This window comes from Cololabis saira, chromosome 5, assembly GCF_033807715.1.
Source record: "Cololabis saira isolate AMF1-May2022 chromosome 5, fColSai1.1, whole genome shotgun sequence".
NCBI classification, from domain to species: domain Eukaryota; kingdom Metazoa; phylum Chordata; class Actinopteri; order Beloniformes; family Belonidae; genus Cololabis; species Cololabis saira.
Window position 1 is genome coordinate 44,939,140 of NC_084591.1, and position 17,449 is coordinate 44,956,588.

At 43.6% G+C, this 17,449-nt stretch overlaps 1 gene segment (V, D, J or C); it reads right to left on the bottom strand.

Moving 5' to 3' along the window:
- Window positions 1-680: 680 nt before the first annotated feature.
- LOC133444455 (immunoglobulin mu heavy chain-like) overlaps window positions 681-17,449 on the bottom strand; it is a 132,098-nt gene continuing 115,329 nt past the window's right edge. Inside the window, 9 exon segments of the C gene segment in view lie at window positions 681-797; window positions 959-1,107; window positions 1,225-1,512; window positions 1,604-1,921; window positions 2,374-2,703; window positions 2,969-3,253; window positions 3,354-3,668; window positions 4,746-5,036; window positions 6,219-6,542. Of these exon segments, the coding sequence occupies window positions 789-797; window positions 959-1,107; window positions 1,225-1,512; window positions 1,604-1,921; window positions 2,374-2,703; window positions 2,969-3,253; window positions 3,354-3,668; window positions 4,746-5,036; window positions 6,219-6,542 (2,309 nt within the window).

A 17,449-nucleotide genomic window follows, 5' to 3' on the forward strand; every position in this document is an offset into this window, starting at 1 on the left:
TTTCTGAAATAAACCTGCTGAAGAATGTGTTCAGATCATTGTAAATGATAAAAATCAATAAAAAAAAATCAAATAAAAATCAGGATTAAAGGTTTTCAGGTAAAACAGCTCATCTCAAGTGTGGGCAGGCAAAAATGTGCAGCTCAAACTCAAACATGCACTTTGATTAACAGTGAATGTTTGTGATATACATAAAAATAAGAACATTTGCAAACACCTCTTGGCTTTCAAGTACAGTTAACACATACCACTGCCGTAGTACAACAATTTGAGCTTGATCTACAACTTCAGTTGACATTTGTCCTGTTTCACACAGAGGTGTCGCTGCTACAGTTGTGGATCTATGTCTCCCTCTTGTGGACTATTTGGGTATTACAAGTGAGTTTCAATGGGACACTGCACTGACGTCCATAGATCAAATATATTGTCATGGAGGCATGTTTCAATGGATCATGAACAGTGATGTGCATTACAGAATACTATGTTCTCTCTTGTTATTTTTTCAGTGCAAAAGTCAAAAGAGAAGTGAAACAGAGAAAGGTATAGAAAGAAAGAGTTTCAATTATATATGTTTTTTAAAATGATTTATTAAACACTAATTTTCATGATTTTCACACCAAATTCATGTGAATCATGGACATAAATGTATACAGCATAAACAGTTCAATGCAATATCAGAAATAAAAAAAGGAGCAGAATTATTTAGGAACGCTTTGAAATAAGTCAGTCCATCTGCAGCAAGAAATCCTAAGATGTCCAGGTAGAGTGGATCTGTCCTGTGATCATCATCATTTGGTCTGAAAGGGAAAATAAAGGGGAATGTGCCTGATCACTGTTGCGCAAAACATATATTTGACTCCAAATAAATAATAAAACATTTAGAACGACATAGATATTGGACAGAGCAGGTGTTACAACCACACTGGACAATATGAGAATTATCAGTGCTGAAACTTACCTTTATGACCATGATGACGACAGAAAAGATGATGGTGGTGAAGAACAAGAGGAGGAAAGTAAAAGCCATGTACCAAATGTGCATCACTGTGTCTTGGCTCACATCTACATGCATGATGTCATCAAAGAAATTACAATGCTCCAGCGTGTCTGTGAAAGAGGACAAATTAAACCTGTTATTTGAGAGAAAAGAAAATCAAACTGGCTCATTCTGGTAAAATATTCATTCTTTAAAGTGTAAGAAAGAAAAATGAGGATGAAAAGTACCTGGATTAGAAAAATGGAGGGACTGGGTGGTGTTTCCATGTGTCACCCTGCAGGTGAGGAGCACCCTGGGTAGAGAGTCAACCTGGGACAGATGAAGGCGGCTTTGGATGCTGAACTTTCCATCCGGGCCTCTGTGGGGCTCGCTAACGTTGTAGCTCCACAGCTGTGCGGTTTCATCACGAAACCAGGTGATATTAATGGATGCAGGGCTGAAGCCAGAGACCAGACACACAAGTTCATCAGAACCCCGAAGCAAGATGGCTGAAGGTTTGCTGTGGATCACTGAGGCTGGAGAAACAGTCAAGGAAAGATGACATTATTAACAAAAGGCAATGGAGCAATAACTAATATGAACAGTGAACATTTACTGTGACCTCACCAAACACAGGATTTATACTGGTTTTAACTGGCGTGTCAGATGATTCATGTCTGACAACACAAGTATAAGTTGAGTTTTTGTCCTCAGTTTGGGATACGTTTAGTCTGCTGCTCATTGAGTAAGATCTTCTCCCTGGGTCTTTCCATGGATCGCTGTTCATGTAACGAGAGGATGGGAGTCTGTGAGCATTTTCCTCCCAATCTACGATGATGTTGGAGGGGAAAAATCCAGAAACTAAGCAAGCCAGCATGAGGGTGTCAGACGTAGACAGTTCAGCAACAGTTGGTTGCACAATCCTCACAGTTGGAGGAGACATGTCTTGAAAAATACCAGAAGAAGAAAACAGTAAATAAGGGTTCAAATGTGATTGATTTCTCTGTTGGAGTCATAACAGAAAAGAATTACGGAGTATTAGGGCCATGCAGGAGAAAAAATATTTGAGAGAGAATTTTTTTATTGTCCAGTTCGAGAAAAAAGTAGAAAATGTTGAGATTAATGTTGAAATACAATTTCAAGAATAAAATTGAAATTTCGTGAATTAAGTTGAAATTTCGACTTTTTTCTCGACATTTCGACTTTTTTCTCAAAATTGTACTTCAACATTAATCTCAACATTTCGACTTTTTTTTTCGACATTTCGACTTTTTTCTCGATGTGCATAATGAAAAAAAAAATCTTCCTCCTCTAAAATATTATTTTTATTTTTCTCCTGCCTGGCCCTAATACCTATAGAAGAATATTGTTGTTACCATGGATAATTTTTCTGATACCTGCACTTTTGCTGATGTGCTCCTCGTAGCCCTGGTTGGAACATCGGTGTTTCCCCTCACAAGACACTGGTTTATTCGCGAGCCAATCCTTCGCTGAGACTTGGAGGAAGCTGCGCAAAGTCTCAGTCCCATTTCTGTGAGCCACAGGTTGCTCCGTATGGACATTGGGGGATGCATATTTGTCATCACCGACTTTCCAGGTGACAGAGAAATGACTGAGACGAGGACCAACCAGAAGACAGGTAACGTTCACCGGTCCCTTGTTGTGAAGCTGCTCCAGTGGTGGAGCCTGAACATAAACACCAACCACCTGAGACCATGCTGGAGTCACTGAAACAAGAGAATCTGGTTACACGCTTAAAACTACAAACCTGTCAACTCACAATTAAGAGAAAAGTCACAAACAAGTCTCAAACAACTGTAACAGATTATTTAAAAGAGCATGACTTATTTATCTTTTGATAAATATATAACCACTAAATAAAGACTTTTATTCCCCAGGAGGACACAAAAACACCTCCACATCTTTACTTGGTAAAACCTTAAAATTATTATCAGATATGACTTGAATGTGTTTATCTTGTTAAAGTGTTACCTGAGCAGAAGCTGATGTTCCTTCTGACCTGTTTATTCAGAGAACTGTCAGACACCTCACATGTGAAGTCCTTCCCTGTTTCCCACTCTTTCTGAGGAACCTTCACTTCACTGGTAACAGTCACACGTCCATTTGTATCCATGGAGGTCTTGTTAGTAGATGAAGATATCGGCTTTAACTCAGTAAACCATTTAATTTGAGGATTGAAGCCCCATCCTGAACACAAGAGTTTCTGTTGTTGTGACTCTTCACTAGGAGCCAGAAGAAGTTCCACTGATGGTTCCACTAAATATAAGGTTAAAAAAAGGAAAAACATGAATGATTCGTTTTGGGAATTATTCATTATCAATCATCTGTTACTGACAATAATGAAAAACAATCTCACCAAAAATGTTGTTGATGGAGTTAGACTCAAAAGGTTTGCTGGAGAAACCTTGGTTGACTTTGCAGGTGAAACTCGTGTCCCTGGTCCAGTTTTGTGGAGGAACAGAGAACCGTCTACTGACTGAATGGAGGTCTGAGGCTTCAGGGAGATCAACATAATGCTTGTCAGGAAAATCAGCTCCTTTGGCCTGAAATGTGACGTAGAGGTCGTGTGAGGAGAGCTGTCTGATGTCACACTGGAGCACAGCAACGTCTCCCTTCAGCAGGTCTGGGAGAGATCTCCTGATCTCCACCAGTGGAGCTGCACCTGCAGGACCTGGACGATGACAGCACGATGGAAAACTGACATTTTCATGTACAAACAGTGTTATTTAAAAGTTTAGGCTTCCATTCACACATGTGTTCTTTCCAGATTTATTAAAGTGATCCAAACTGAAAAATATACACATAATAAAAGAATTTCTGGACTACAACGAAGTGATAGGGTCAAAAAAAAATTGGAAATTACGAGAATAAAGCTGTAATATTATGAGAACAAAGTCGTAATATTATGAGAATAAAGTCGTAATATTACGAGAATAAAGTCGGAACATTACGAGAATAAAGTGGTAATTCATGAGAACTCTAACAGGAAGAGCTTCTTCTTCCTGTGTTAAAATGAGGAATATTGCGCATCTTGTGAAGTTATATTTTGGTATTGGTTTCACAAATAAGGAAATACTTAATCTTTTGGCACATCAGCATCAAATTATTATCAGTATAAGGACTTTAAAACGGTTGTGCAAACGACTGCGTCTATTTCGAAGAAGGAACCACACAGACTTGGAAGAAATTGCGTCTTTTGTAGAAGAGGAAAATCTTTATGATCATCCTCATTGTTTCCTGAGAAACAACAAAACCTCTTTGAATGATGCAGATGGAACCACCGCTAGCCTTGCAGTCACCACTACTATACTATACTATACTAAACTATACTATACTATACTATACTATACTATACTATACTATACTATACTATACTATACTATACTATACCAGACAGCTCCTCTTCCACAAAAGACCTATGTGTTCTTCCTGTTAGAGTTCTCATAAATTATGACTTTATTCTCATAAATTACGACTTTATTCTCATAAATTACGACTTTATTCTCATAAATTACGACTTTATTCTCGTAATATTACGACTTTATTCTTATAATATTACGACTTTATTCTTGTAATATTACGACTTTATTCTTGCAACATTATGACTTTATTCTCGTAATTTTACGACGTTATTCTCATATTATTATGACTTTATGCTCGTCATTACCTTTTTTTTTGTCTTAATTTTTGCCCTAATACTCCGTCTTACTGGACCAATATGATAGTTTGCAAACGTTGAACTTCTTACCTAAAACCTTTACCGTCTTTTCAACAGTGAAGCAGGGATGTTGAGCTTTACAAGTTAGCAGCTTCAGGTTTTTCCAGGTCGTCGACGGGACCTTCAGTTCACTGATTAAAACAGATGTGTTTGTGACTCGCTTCACTTGGTGGTTGGATGGAGGTTTCTCATCCATCAGCCAGCTCAGGTCGGCATCAAACACACTGCTGATGGAACATTTAGCATTCACATCAGTATTTGTCATGACTGTCTTGAAGCTGGGAACCTCCACATGGATGGAAGGACGGACACTTCCATGGACTGCAGGAAACAGGGATCAGTCCTCACATATTCATCCAAGTTTTAGGGAGTTTAGGGAATGCACATGACGTCACAGATGCGACTTCACAGCGGGCTACGCCCACTGAGTGGCAGAAAGACTGAGTGTCAGAAAGACTGAGTGTCAGAAAGACTGAGTGGCAGAAAGACTGAGTGGCAGAAAGACTGAGTGTCAGAAAGACTGAGTGGCAGAAAGACTGAGTGGCAGAAAGACTGAGTGTCAGAAAGACTGAGTGTCAGAAAGACTGAGTGGCAGTGTAATCTTTCAGTTTGAGCAACTGGAAAACATCTAAAATGGGAAAGAGCTGTTGTGAGTTTGACTGTACTCATAGATTTAGCAAGAAATCAGAGTTATCGTTTTACAGACTGCTGAAAAATAAGCTTAAGAGAGACAAATGGATTGCTGCAATTCACAGAAACAACTGGATTCCAGGCACCGAAACGTGGATTTGTGGTTCCCATTTTGTATCAGGTAATGTTGGATTTTTGGGTAGCTAATGTTAAACCAGGGGTCCAAAGTCCAAAGTCGGTCCTCATGGGCCGATGTCCTGCAGGTTTTAGATGTTTCCCTGCTTCAGCACACCGTGATACAAGGAGCTGTGTCACCAACAGAGCTGTCCAGACCTTGATGACAAGCTGATGACGACCGTTAATTTGAATCAGGTGTGTTGAAGCAAGGAGACATCTAAAACTTGCAGGACACCGGCCCTCGAGGACCCACTTTGGACACCCCTGCGTTAAACGGTCAAATCATAGTTCGGTGTCCTCATCACTTTGATTTCTATAACAAATCCTGACTTGAAGTAGGACCAAGCGTCAAGACTTTTGTATGCCTTCAAGCTTTTCTTCGTGTATTTCCCCGGCGTAGAAATAAAGTACATATAAATATCAGGAAACTGGATACGTGGCCAAATATTAATGTCCATGGACCACTGGTTCTTCAGGTAACTGTACGGGTCACTGTCAAGTCCAACTGCCTTAAATTTAAGCCGATAATCGGCTGTTATCCCGTCTTCCCCACTAGTTGCAGCCATTTTTGCCACTCAGTGCCAGGAAGGGGGCTGGTCCAGCGGGAATGTGACGTCAATGCATACCCTCTATACAATCAGTACAAAATCTGTCATTAAAAAACAACTTGTTGTGGACATTACGTCCATAACTTACTCTGACAAATGCTTGTTGTCTTTGTATATTCAGTGTCTTTGTGAATGGACTTGCAGGTAAAGTTTGAGCCTTTAGCCCACTCTGACATGTCCGGCTCCATCTCGGTGGTCAGACTGTAGGTTTTCTCTTCTCCTTCCACACAACTCTGCACATTCCTTTCCTTGGGTTTAATGTGTGACAGACGCCGGTCGTTCTGTTGCCACTCCACACTCAGTTCTTTAGGAAAATAGCCGCTTAGGGTGCAGATGAGCCTGACCTGCGAGACCCCGAATTCACCTTCCCAGACGAGATACAAGGTGATGTTTGGAGCCACGACCCGCAGCTCTGTGACAGAAAAGAGATGACAGGTCTTTTTACATGTTTCCTGCTGAATGTTAGCTTTGACTGTTTGAAAAACACAACCTGATTTGATTTCATTCATACATACCTTCAGACTTTGGTTGGTAACCAGTTGACATGAGTCTTAATTCTAAGTGTAGTGTGTTTGTTTTTGGGTACAGTAGATGGCAGAGTTGTGGTTTTACAGAGTTATGTGTTGTAGACGTGCAGAAATGGATCTGAAAGTCCGTTGCACGGATGTTGAGCTTGACAAGATTGATCAGGTTGTACAGAGGGGAAGCTTTGTGTAACACCCAGGTCCAAAATGGGACCAAATACAGAAGTGAAAGCACACAAAGAGCAGCAGAGCATTGCAGACGGCAGGTGTGAGGTGCGGTTATGCCAGTAAAAGAAACAGAGAGCACATTTAAATATCTCATGTGTGTTTACATAAACCATCAGATGGACTTCTTCTCATGACTTTGCCAAAGGTTTTAGTTACAAGTCCAGTAATTATAGTGTGAAAAGGTAACCAACTGTGAGATCTCCTGATTAACACACCCAGAGGAACACGGTTCGCTGATTCCAGATGTGGTAGGATGAACAAAGTATCATGAAACATAAGATACAGACTGTTAAACAGCCTGATGAGTTTTATGTATTATTTAAAACTATAAAAAATATTAACAGTTTCAAAGTCATGTAAGAGATTTTAAAAAAAATGGGAGAATACATGAATTGGTATCTTCACTCAAACATTTATTTAAAAAAGGATAAAAAGCTTTTGGAATTACACTGAAAGAGAAATAACATTTGTGATTACTTACATGACTGTATGAAAATATAAGAAAAGTTGAGAAAAAGACAAAAAACATTGTTTTTTAAGTTCTTTCAGTGCTCTCGTATTTCATTTGATCTGAAATGAGATAAAAAGAAAAAAAGAGACGTATAAATGTTCATGACAAAAATCAAAGTCTGACTATGATATAAATATAATACGTATATCTAAGTATATAAACATACAAAGACAACATGACAGAATAGCAGAACACACACAGCTGGTGATCTTTAAACACAGTCTTCACTTTTATACCTCAAATAAACCATTTCATTATATTTCTTCTTAAATTGTTTTATGTTTTCTTTTAACTCCAAATTCGAACCCTTCCACAATTTAATTCCACAAACTGATACACAAAAACTTCTTTTTGTTGTATGCACAAATTTGAAGTTTAGGTTTCCCCTTAAATTATAAGGGGGTTTAATGATGTCTTAGTTTATTGTTTTTTTCTTATGTCTTATTATGGTCTGTCCAGTGATGAGAAGTATCCTTAACTAACTTCATTAACTCAGGTAATGTAAAATGATCAGATCTATGTCATTAACATATTTATTTTGTGCTCTTTTATATTTTTACTCAACTAAATTTCTGATGTAGGTTGTACGTTCACCACATTGTATTTATATACAACAATAACTGATAAGCTTTTGTAATATAACTAGTTTTAAACTCCTACTTGTAGTATTTTAAGATGATATTCTTTTCAATGCAGTTCAGTTTTTTACGACGGAGGATTAGGGCCAAACTAAGACAAAAAGAAATTGGAAATTACGAGAATAAAGTCATAATGTTGCGAGAATAAAGTCTTTATTCTCATACATTATGACTTTAATCTCTTAATATTACGACTTTATTCTCATAATATTAAGACTTTATTCTCATAATATTAAGACTTTTATTCTCGTAATATTACGACTTTATTCTCCTAATATGACGACTTTATTCTCACAACATTATGACTTTATTCTTGTAATTTTACGACTTTATTCTCATATTATTATGAATTTATTCTTGTAATTTCCAATTTTCTTTTTGTCTTAGTTTGGCCCTAATACTCAGTCGTAGTTTTTAACATCTAACAAGAAACTATTTCTACGCTGCTGTCTCACAAATGAAGTGAAAGATTCAACCTGATCTCACAAAAATCCGTGAAATGCCCACGACCTCTCACCACTATTTTCCGTGGTACCAACACGGAAAATGGTATAATTCCATGTGAGCACCACGGATATTGTACCATGCAAAGTCAATGAGATCCGTTGTCGTGATATATACACGGATTATGACATTATTATTATTATTTATATATTATTCTTTGTTATAGTGGCTAAATTACGAGTTTTTGTCACGCAAGGTACTGTTTGTTACTGTCAGTTTGTAAAAGCATTTTTTTTAACGCTGTTTTAGCAGTGTTTTATTGAGGTTTTAATGGGAGCACCACATATATAGTACTATGCAAGTCCAGACCACAGTCAACTGCACTAACCAGTTGGCCAAATGCTGATGTGTTGCCCAGGCGGGCAAGGCCTTATCTTATCTGTGGTCGTTACTGTTATATTGCAAAAGATAACGTGACACGTAACTCAAGTCGGAGTTGACGTGACTCCATTTATTTCAAACCCAATAACATGAATGAATGAAAAACCCACTGCCTGCCTTAAACCGGAACGGGCAGTGTCGTAAAACCGAAACAGTTCTTAAAGTGACAGAACCTGTTTAGTGTGTGTCTGTGAACCACCAGACATAACATTTCCCCCCCCTTCACACAACCTAGGTGTGATACTCAGTCTCAAAGTCCCCCAGGTGTCTAGGCCTGGTGCGAGCCCGAGCTGGGCGCCCCTCGGGTGCAGCAGCAATGTCCGGTGGCCGCTCTTCGACTGCGGCCTGTGCTTGGACAGCTGGGGCGGCTGCCACATCAAGCCGTGTAGCCGGTGGGGCTGTAACGGCCGGTACACCCAGTCCGGACCCAAGTGGGACCTGCACCTTACGCAGGCGGTTAGCATGCCAGCGAGTGCCATCGGCTAACCTGAATGAAGCTGGGCCAAGCCGTTTGGTAACTTGGACGGGGTCTGACCAGAACGACTGGAGCTTGTCGCCACGATGAGGTCGTCGGATCCTGACCCAATCCGAGACAGCGATGGCAGGTGGTCTAACCCGTCGGGTCCTGTCGAAGCGGTCCTTCATCTGGCGTTGACGGGTAGTGACTGCGGCTTGAACCGGGTGAACTGGAACCTCAGCCAGTGTGGGGCGGAGCCTATCCAGTGGCAGCTGGAGCTCCCGTCCCAGCATGAGGGAGGCTGGGGAAACTCCTGTGGTGGCGTGTCGGGTGGCCCGATAGTGCAGCAGCGTCTGTAGGAGACTGGTGGTGAGTGTGCACCCTTGTGCCAAATGAGCCCTGATCCCGTTTTTCAACGTTTGATTTAAACGTTCCACCCCCCCGTTCGCCGCCGGGTTGTAGAACGCCGTGCGGATGTGGCGAATCCCTTTCCCCGCCAGGTATGAGGACAGTTCATGGGAGACCATTTGAGGTCCATTGTCAGTCGTGATCCTCCTGGGCAAACCCCAACGCGCGAACAGAGACTCCAGAATGTCGATGAGCACCTTGGCCGTGACGGAGCCCGCGGGTGCCACCTCCGGCCACTTGGAGTGGAGGTCGTAAACCACGACGAGGAACCTCTGGTGATGTGGCACCCCATGCAGCTCACCACAGATGTCAAGCTGCAGGTGCTCCCAGGGCTGTGATGGCCAGTCCAACGGCTGCATGGGCGGGGGCGGGGCCGGGGCCCTGGTCTTGCCGCTAAGAAGGCAAGCAGTGCAGTCCCTGACCAGGGCCTCTATTTCCCTGTCGATGCCTGGCCACCACACGACATCACGGCACCTCTGTTTAAGCCTAACTATGCCCAGGTGACCCTCGTGCGCCATTGCAAGGACACGCGCCCGGAGGTCACCAGGGACCACAGTGCAGAGCCCACGGGCGACACAGGTGTCGTTCCAGCATGACAACTCCTCCCTGACCCTGTGATAGGGAAGCAGCTCGTCGGGTACCCTCCCAGGCCAGCCTTCCCTGACGTAGGTCGAGAGTGTGGACAGGATGGGGTCGTCCGCGGAGGCTTCCCGAAGCTCCTGCAGCGACACTCGTGTCTCGTGGAGGGGTGAGTGGAGGAGCTGGATGAGGTCCTGTTCGGCCTGGTCCCGTTCGGGGGCCAAAGGTTGGGCTGTGGGCGGGCTAGGGATTGCACGTGACAGCAGGTCAGCCACCACGTTGTCGCGGCCTGGTGTGAACTGCAGGCGAAAGTTGTACTGCTGCAGTCGGTCAGCCCAACGATGGAGGCGGAGCGGTTTGTGGCCAGTGCCTGACGTTGCCAGGAGGGTAGTGAGGGCCTGGTGGTCAGTCCTCAGCGTGAATGTACGCCCGTAAAGGTACATATGCCAGCGCTCACAAGCCCAGAGGCACGCTAAGGCCTCCCGCTCCCCCACCGAGTACCTCTGTTCTGTGGGACTGAGAGCCCGCGAGGCGAAGGCAATCGGTCTCTCGACGCCCCCCTGCAGCTGGGACATCACAGCGCCGATGGCGAGGGCGGAGGCGTCGCACGTGACGAGGGTGGGGCTGACCAGGTCGAAGTGGGCCAGGACCGGTGCAGAGGTGAGCTGGGACTTCAGTAGGCGCACGGCGTCGGAACATGCCGGTGTCCAGACCCAGGGCTCGTCCTGCTTCAGCAGTTTACGCAGTGGCGCAGTCGTGGCAGAGTACTGTGGCAGGAAACGGAGGTAATACGCCGTCATGCCCAGGAAAGAGGCTACCTGAGCGGCTGAGGTCGGCTCCGGGACACGGTGGATGGCCTCTGTGTTGGAGTGGAGCGGGTACGTGCCACCCGCTGAGAGGCGGAACCCGACAAAGTCAATGGCTGGGGCAGTGAAGACACACTTCTCGCCATTGAGTGTGAGGTGATGTTTGGCCATTGCACTGAACACCCTGTGCAGGCGCTCATCGTGTTCCTCGACCGTGGCCCCATGAACCACAATGTCATCCAGGTAGACGGCCACCCCCGGTATACCTGCGAAAACGGAGGCCATAATCTTCTGGAAGCAGCTGGGGGCGGAGCTTAGCCCAAACGCCATGCGTTTGTAGCGGAACACCCCTCTGTGGGTGATGAAAGCGGTGAGGTTGCGGCTCTCAGGGTGTAATGGCACCTGGAGGTAACCCTGGCGGAGGTCCAGTTTAGAGAAAACGATGGACCCGTGGAACTGGGCGGTGAGCTCCTCTGTGGTTGGCAGGGGGTATTTGTCGGGGATGATGGCCTTGTTCACCGCTCGAAGGTCCACGCAGAGTCGCAGCCCCCCAGACTTCTTCCTGGCCACCACCAAGTTGGAGATCCAGGGTGACGCGTTCACCTGCTCGATGATGTCGTCATCCAGCATACCTTGAAGCTGAGCAGAGATGTCATCACGGAGGGCCAGGGGAGAACGACGGAGGGGCTGTATGACAGGCGTCACAGTCGGGTCCAACAGGGGCTGGTGGGCGAAACCCACGAGGCAACCCACCCCGCTGAACAGCGCAGGCCACTGTTGCTGCCAGGGGATGACAACGGCGTTAATCTCCGAGCCGGTGGTGTCCAGCAGGGTGAAACCGAGGCTGGTGAAGAGGTCGAGGCCCAGGAGGTTGGCCCCGTGGCGTGCAACATTAAACCTAAAGACTGGCAGTGTCTTATCCCCGTATTTTACGGGCAGCTGGAGGGAACCCACGATGTCAATTTGGGAGTTGGCGTAACCACGCAGGGTGGTGGTGGCCGGTCCAAGTGGCTCGCAGGGGAAAAACTGTGTGACAGTCGCCAGGTTCAGGAGAGACACTGTGGCCCCTGTGTCCAGGAGGAGGGGCAGAGTGACATCTCCAACCATTAACGAGCACGTTTTGAACGGTGCTCGTGCTGAGCTCACGTTGTGGATGAATGTGGTGTTAGTGGGTGGCTGAGAGGCTCGAGCTGGGGCAGACCTGCAGACTTTGTGGAAGTGGTTTAATTTCCCGCAGTTGGAGCAGGTTTTACCACGGGCAGGGCAGTTCTGGGCTCTTGAGTTGTGTGCAGAAGAGCCACAGTTACCACACTGCTGATGGTACTGATCGCGGGGCCGAGCGGGCAGCAGGATGTTCTCCTCCCCGCTGTCAGTGCTCACATGAAGGAGGGGCGTGTGTGAGGTGAGCGCGCCCGCTGCCTGTGTCTGTGAGGGCGGGGGAGTAGAGAAACTGGCCGCGCACTCCAGCGCAGATTCAACCTGAACCGCGAGGTTTATTGCTGCTGATAAAGTCAGATCATCATTTTCCAGCAGCAGTCTTTCTCTGATTTTGTTGCAGCTTGTGTGCAAAATCAGTTGGTCTCTGACCATTTCGTCCCGCAGTCTTCCAAACTTGCAGGAATCAGCCAAACCCCGCAAGTCCGCCACGTACTGAGCCACTGTTTCTCCCGGCCTTTGATGTCGCCGCCGGAACAGGACCCGGCGCAGCAGAGCGCTCTGTGGAGCCGCGAAATGTCCTTTCAGTAACTCCACGGCCAGGGAGTATGACGGTGCGTCGCCGAGTGTTCCGAACACCCGCTGTCCCTCAGTTCCCAAACAGTGCAGCAGCAGTGCACGTTTCCTCCCGACGGACACGTCCGTCAAGCCGGCAGCCAGGATGTACGTCTCGAACGCGGAGATCCAGCGGTGCCACGGGACCGGTGGTTCGCCCGGGAGGGCCAGGAACGGAGCGGGTGGTGGTAGGGAACAAGCTTCAGCCATCTCTCGTCGCCAATGTTATATTGCAAAAGATAACGTGACACGTAACTCAAGTCGGAGTTGACGTGACTCCATTTATTTCAAACCCAATAACATGAATGAATGAAAAACCCACTGCCTGCCTTAAACCGGAACGGGCAGTGTCGTAAAACCGAAACAGTTCTTAAAGTGACAGAACCTGTTTAGTGTGTGTCTGTGAACCACCAGACATAACAGTTACACTATGTTCCAAAAAGTATTGTTTATAATGGACAAGATCCGGCATTTTACGTTGAATTCTATTGTTCAGGTTTTAAAATTCTAGCTAAATACATAAAAAAGGGAGGTGAGGTGTGAGCTTCATAACAAAACTTCTGTGCCTACTAAGCATTAATAACATGGGGTTAGCCATAGAAAGGGGCAATAACAGCCTCCTGCGCCTACTAGGTAGAGTAGGGCCCTACTGACCCATATCTATGGGATGATTGTTATCGTTTTGTCCTTCATTCAATGGTATGACAGCAGTCAAATCGGGTGACGGATCCCATTGACTTCGTCCTATATATACTATATCCGTGGTGCTCCCATTAAAACCTCAATAAAACACTGCTAAAACAGCGTTAAAAACATGCTTTTACAAACTGACAGCAACAAACAGTACTTTGCGCGACAAAAACTCATAATTTAGCCACTATAACAAAGAATAATATATACATAATAATAATGTCATATTCCGTGTATATATCACGACAACGGATCCCATTGACTTTGCATGGTACAATATCCGTGGTGCTCACACGGAATTATACCACTTTCCGTGTTGGTACCACGGAAAATAGTGGTGAGAGGTCGTGGGCATTTCACAGATTTTTGTGAGATCAGGTTGGAAAGATTTCCTTTGTGACACTTTTTAGTTACTTTTTCATTTTTTTCTTGTTTAAATCAGTCCCAAATCTGTCCCTGCATTCAAATCTAGATGATTACCTTGAGAGCAGTGGTTCCAACAGTGAACACCAAAGTGATGAGGAAGAGGAGGATGAAGGTGATGGCGGTCTTTGCCATGTTATCTTGCTCGGCCTCCATGGCCTCGTTCCAGTGGCAGCTGCTTTCAGTCAGGAGCTCTGCTGTGACTGCACAGTAACCAATAATAATGAGGATTAGAACTATCTATTAAAACCCACATTTGTAGACACAGTGGTCAACATTTCTGTGAGGTTCCTACAGTAGGTCATTGTGTTCTTGGACCTCACAGGTGAATATCTGTAATTTAATCAGTCAGTCTGTCGTCTGCACGTGTCCCATGAACGCTAACAGTTTGGACTGTCTTTCTTTGATGACTCTTATATTCTTTATAGTCATTAACTTGGTCCTGTAATGATCCTGACTTGCTCTGAGAGAATCCATCGTTAGTCTGGTTGCTACGACTTGGTTTGTGAGCGACTGAGAAACACAGAACCCAAGATAAAATAATGATGATAATAATCACTTATCTTGTTTGGAGTGCAAGAGCGAGTAGAGGAAACACAGGCACACAAAGACAAGTCACACAAGCTGTGTTAGGTATCTTTCTGCAAATAATGAGAAAACTAGATTTATTTAATTATATTGCTGCCTTAAGTTAGTGCGGAGGTGGTATTTCTTGTGAGTAAAACGTTAAATAAAAACTCTTATATCAGAACTTTACAGTTGTGTAAAACTTATATTTACACCAAATGTATGTTTGACTTGGACTGGACTGTGACTGCACACTTCAAATCAACATTTAGCTCCAAATATTAGTTCAGTTAAGTAAAGACATGAAGGGCAAGCAACAAACATGAAGTTAACTTTTTTTTATTTATTTTCAATATGCATCAAAACACACAAACACAATGTCAATAAACACAATATCACAAGCAACAGACACTGAACAAAAAAAGAAAAGAGGACACAGCGACACACAGCGACATCTACTACGCCCTGCACTTGTCAGGGAGGCTGATGTCCAGGTTGACCAGGTTGGTTTTATCAGATGTTCTGTATCCAATGGATCTGACGATGGATTTAGTTGAGTTAGCGATGGATTCGTGGTAAACCACACAGCTGTACACCACATCAGTCTGTTGCCACTGATCCAGGCTGAGGGCTAGCTGGCTGTACGCGGAGTAAGATCCGTTGTTTTCTACAGCGTTTGTGGTACTGAACTTGTATTTGGAGTCTGCTTCCTCGTCATCAACAAACCAAGACACGAAAATGTTCTGAGGGAAGAAGTCTTTCACGTAGCAAGTCAGGGTCACCACGTCTTTTCTAGTGTGTTCTACTGGAGGCAACATAAACACTGAAGGACGCTGAGCAGCTCCTCCTGAAACCACAAGACAACATTTAGACTCTGTGTGACGGATACAAATACCAGGAAACCCAGAACACACTGGTGCTTACGGAGTATTATGGCCAGGCAGGAGAAAAATAAGAATCATATTTTGGAGGAGGAAGATTCTTTTTTCATTATGCACTTGGAGAAAAAAGTCGAAATGTCGAGGAAAAGGTTGAAATGTCGAGATTAATGTTGAAGTCCCATTTCGAGAAAAAAGTCGAAATGTTGAGAAAAAAGGGGAAATTTTGACTTTATTCTTGAAATTGTATCTCAACATTTTTCTCGACGTTTCGACTTTTTTCTCAAAATTGTATTTCAACATCAATCTCGACATTTCAACTTTTTTCTCGAAGTGCACAATAAAAAAAAAATCTTCCCCTCTCAAATATTTTTTCTCCTGCATGGCCCTAATACTCTTCCATAGGTGCTACAGGAAAAAAAGCAAATTAGAAAAAGTAGAAGTATTTAAAATAACACCCATCATCATGAAATCATTAAAATCATTAAAATCATAAATGACTATTAGTTTTTTGTTGCTGTTGTTATTGTTTTGTTGAAAGTGGATCCAAATGTTCTTACCGTTACTTCTGTGATAGCGGGTCTTCAGCGGGTCAACCCAGTCTCTGTGTTGAACAACGCAGTAGCGCGTGACTCCCTGGTGCCATTCATCATATGTGATGTCAAGAACGTGCTCAAAGCTTTTTCTTGTTGTTACAAACTTTGAGGTACCGGCCAGTACATCACGTTCATCCTCCCACCAGATCTTTTCCACAGTTCCCTTGTTGACCGTGATTTGACATGTAAGCTGTCCCTTTTGTTTTACAAATAAGTCTTCAGCTTTGGGGGCGATGATGTTTACATTCACATCTGCTGTAGGACATGCTAAAGAACCTGAGGAAAAATAAATGAAAAGCTGTTGAACCGAAATCTTTGCAAAACCTTTACAATTTATTCTTGTTTTTATTAATAGAAAAAGTAACTTTGTACTCACCACCGGGACTGCTTGAATCCTTGTAGGTCTCATTTGCTGTCCTTACTGAATTAGTTTTTCCCCAATTCCCCTCAAACACGCATGAAAATGTCACACCTTCACTCAACTCACTGTGTTTCACTACGAACAAACTTGCTGCACTGTACAGCACCGTTCCGTTTGTGTCCTTTCTTTGCCCAGACAATGAACTGATCTCGTCTATTTTGCCGGTGACTTCGCTGCCGTCTTTCCTCCAACTGATCTCATATTTTTTGGGTGAAAAATCTTTGGCAAAGCAGAAGAAGGAAGCCTCATCTTTGTCATGATCAATGAAGGAACCCGTTGTAAGAGTTGGTAACTCATAAACCACGTCTGAAAAACAAACACACACACAAATATATGTTTGCAGAAGCAAGCAATAATATATTTTTATATATATGCAGAAGCCCAGGAAAATGCTGCCATCATTATTTAATCAAGATTTACCAGATTATTATTGGTTAAGACAATATAATCAAGTTAATACGTGTTATCTAACTTGAATAAATATATCCACATCATGATGATGCCCTTTAAAGGAAAATGTGTTTCTCTTCTTACCAAAGTGTTCATACTAATCCAGAGGAAACTATATATTCATTTTTATTTCACATAGAGCAGAGCTTTAACACTCACTTCTGCATATACATCGAATGGCAAGCAAACACAGATTTGAAGTGAATGTTAATGATGTTAATTATAAACAGAGAGTGAAAACCGAGACAGAAAGAAGGACAATTATTCAGATGGATGGAAAGAAACGGACCACACCACTGCAGTCCAGGACAGGTGAAGATGGAAACAGGACGAGACTAAATTTGAACAAAATAAAATTACACATCTGCCCCTTTTAAACCCTCTTTTTTAAAATCGCGGTTTGGTGGAATTTTTCCCCCAACAATTGAATCCAATTATTTCACTCTGTGATGTTCATTTCACTTCATTTGCAAAAGTGCCGTAAACTC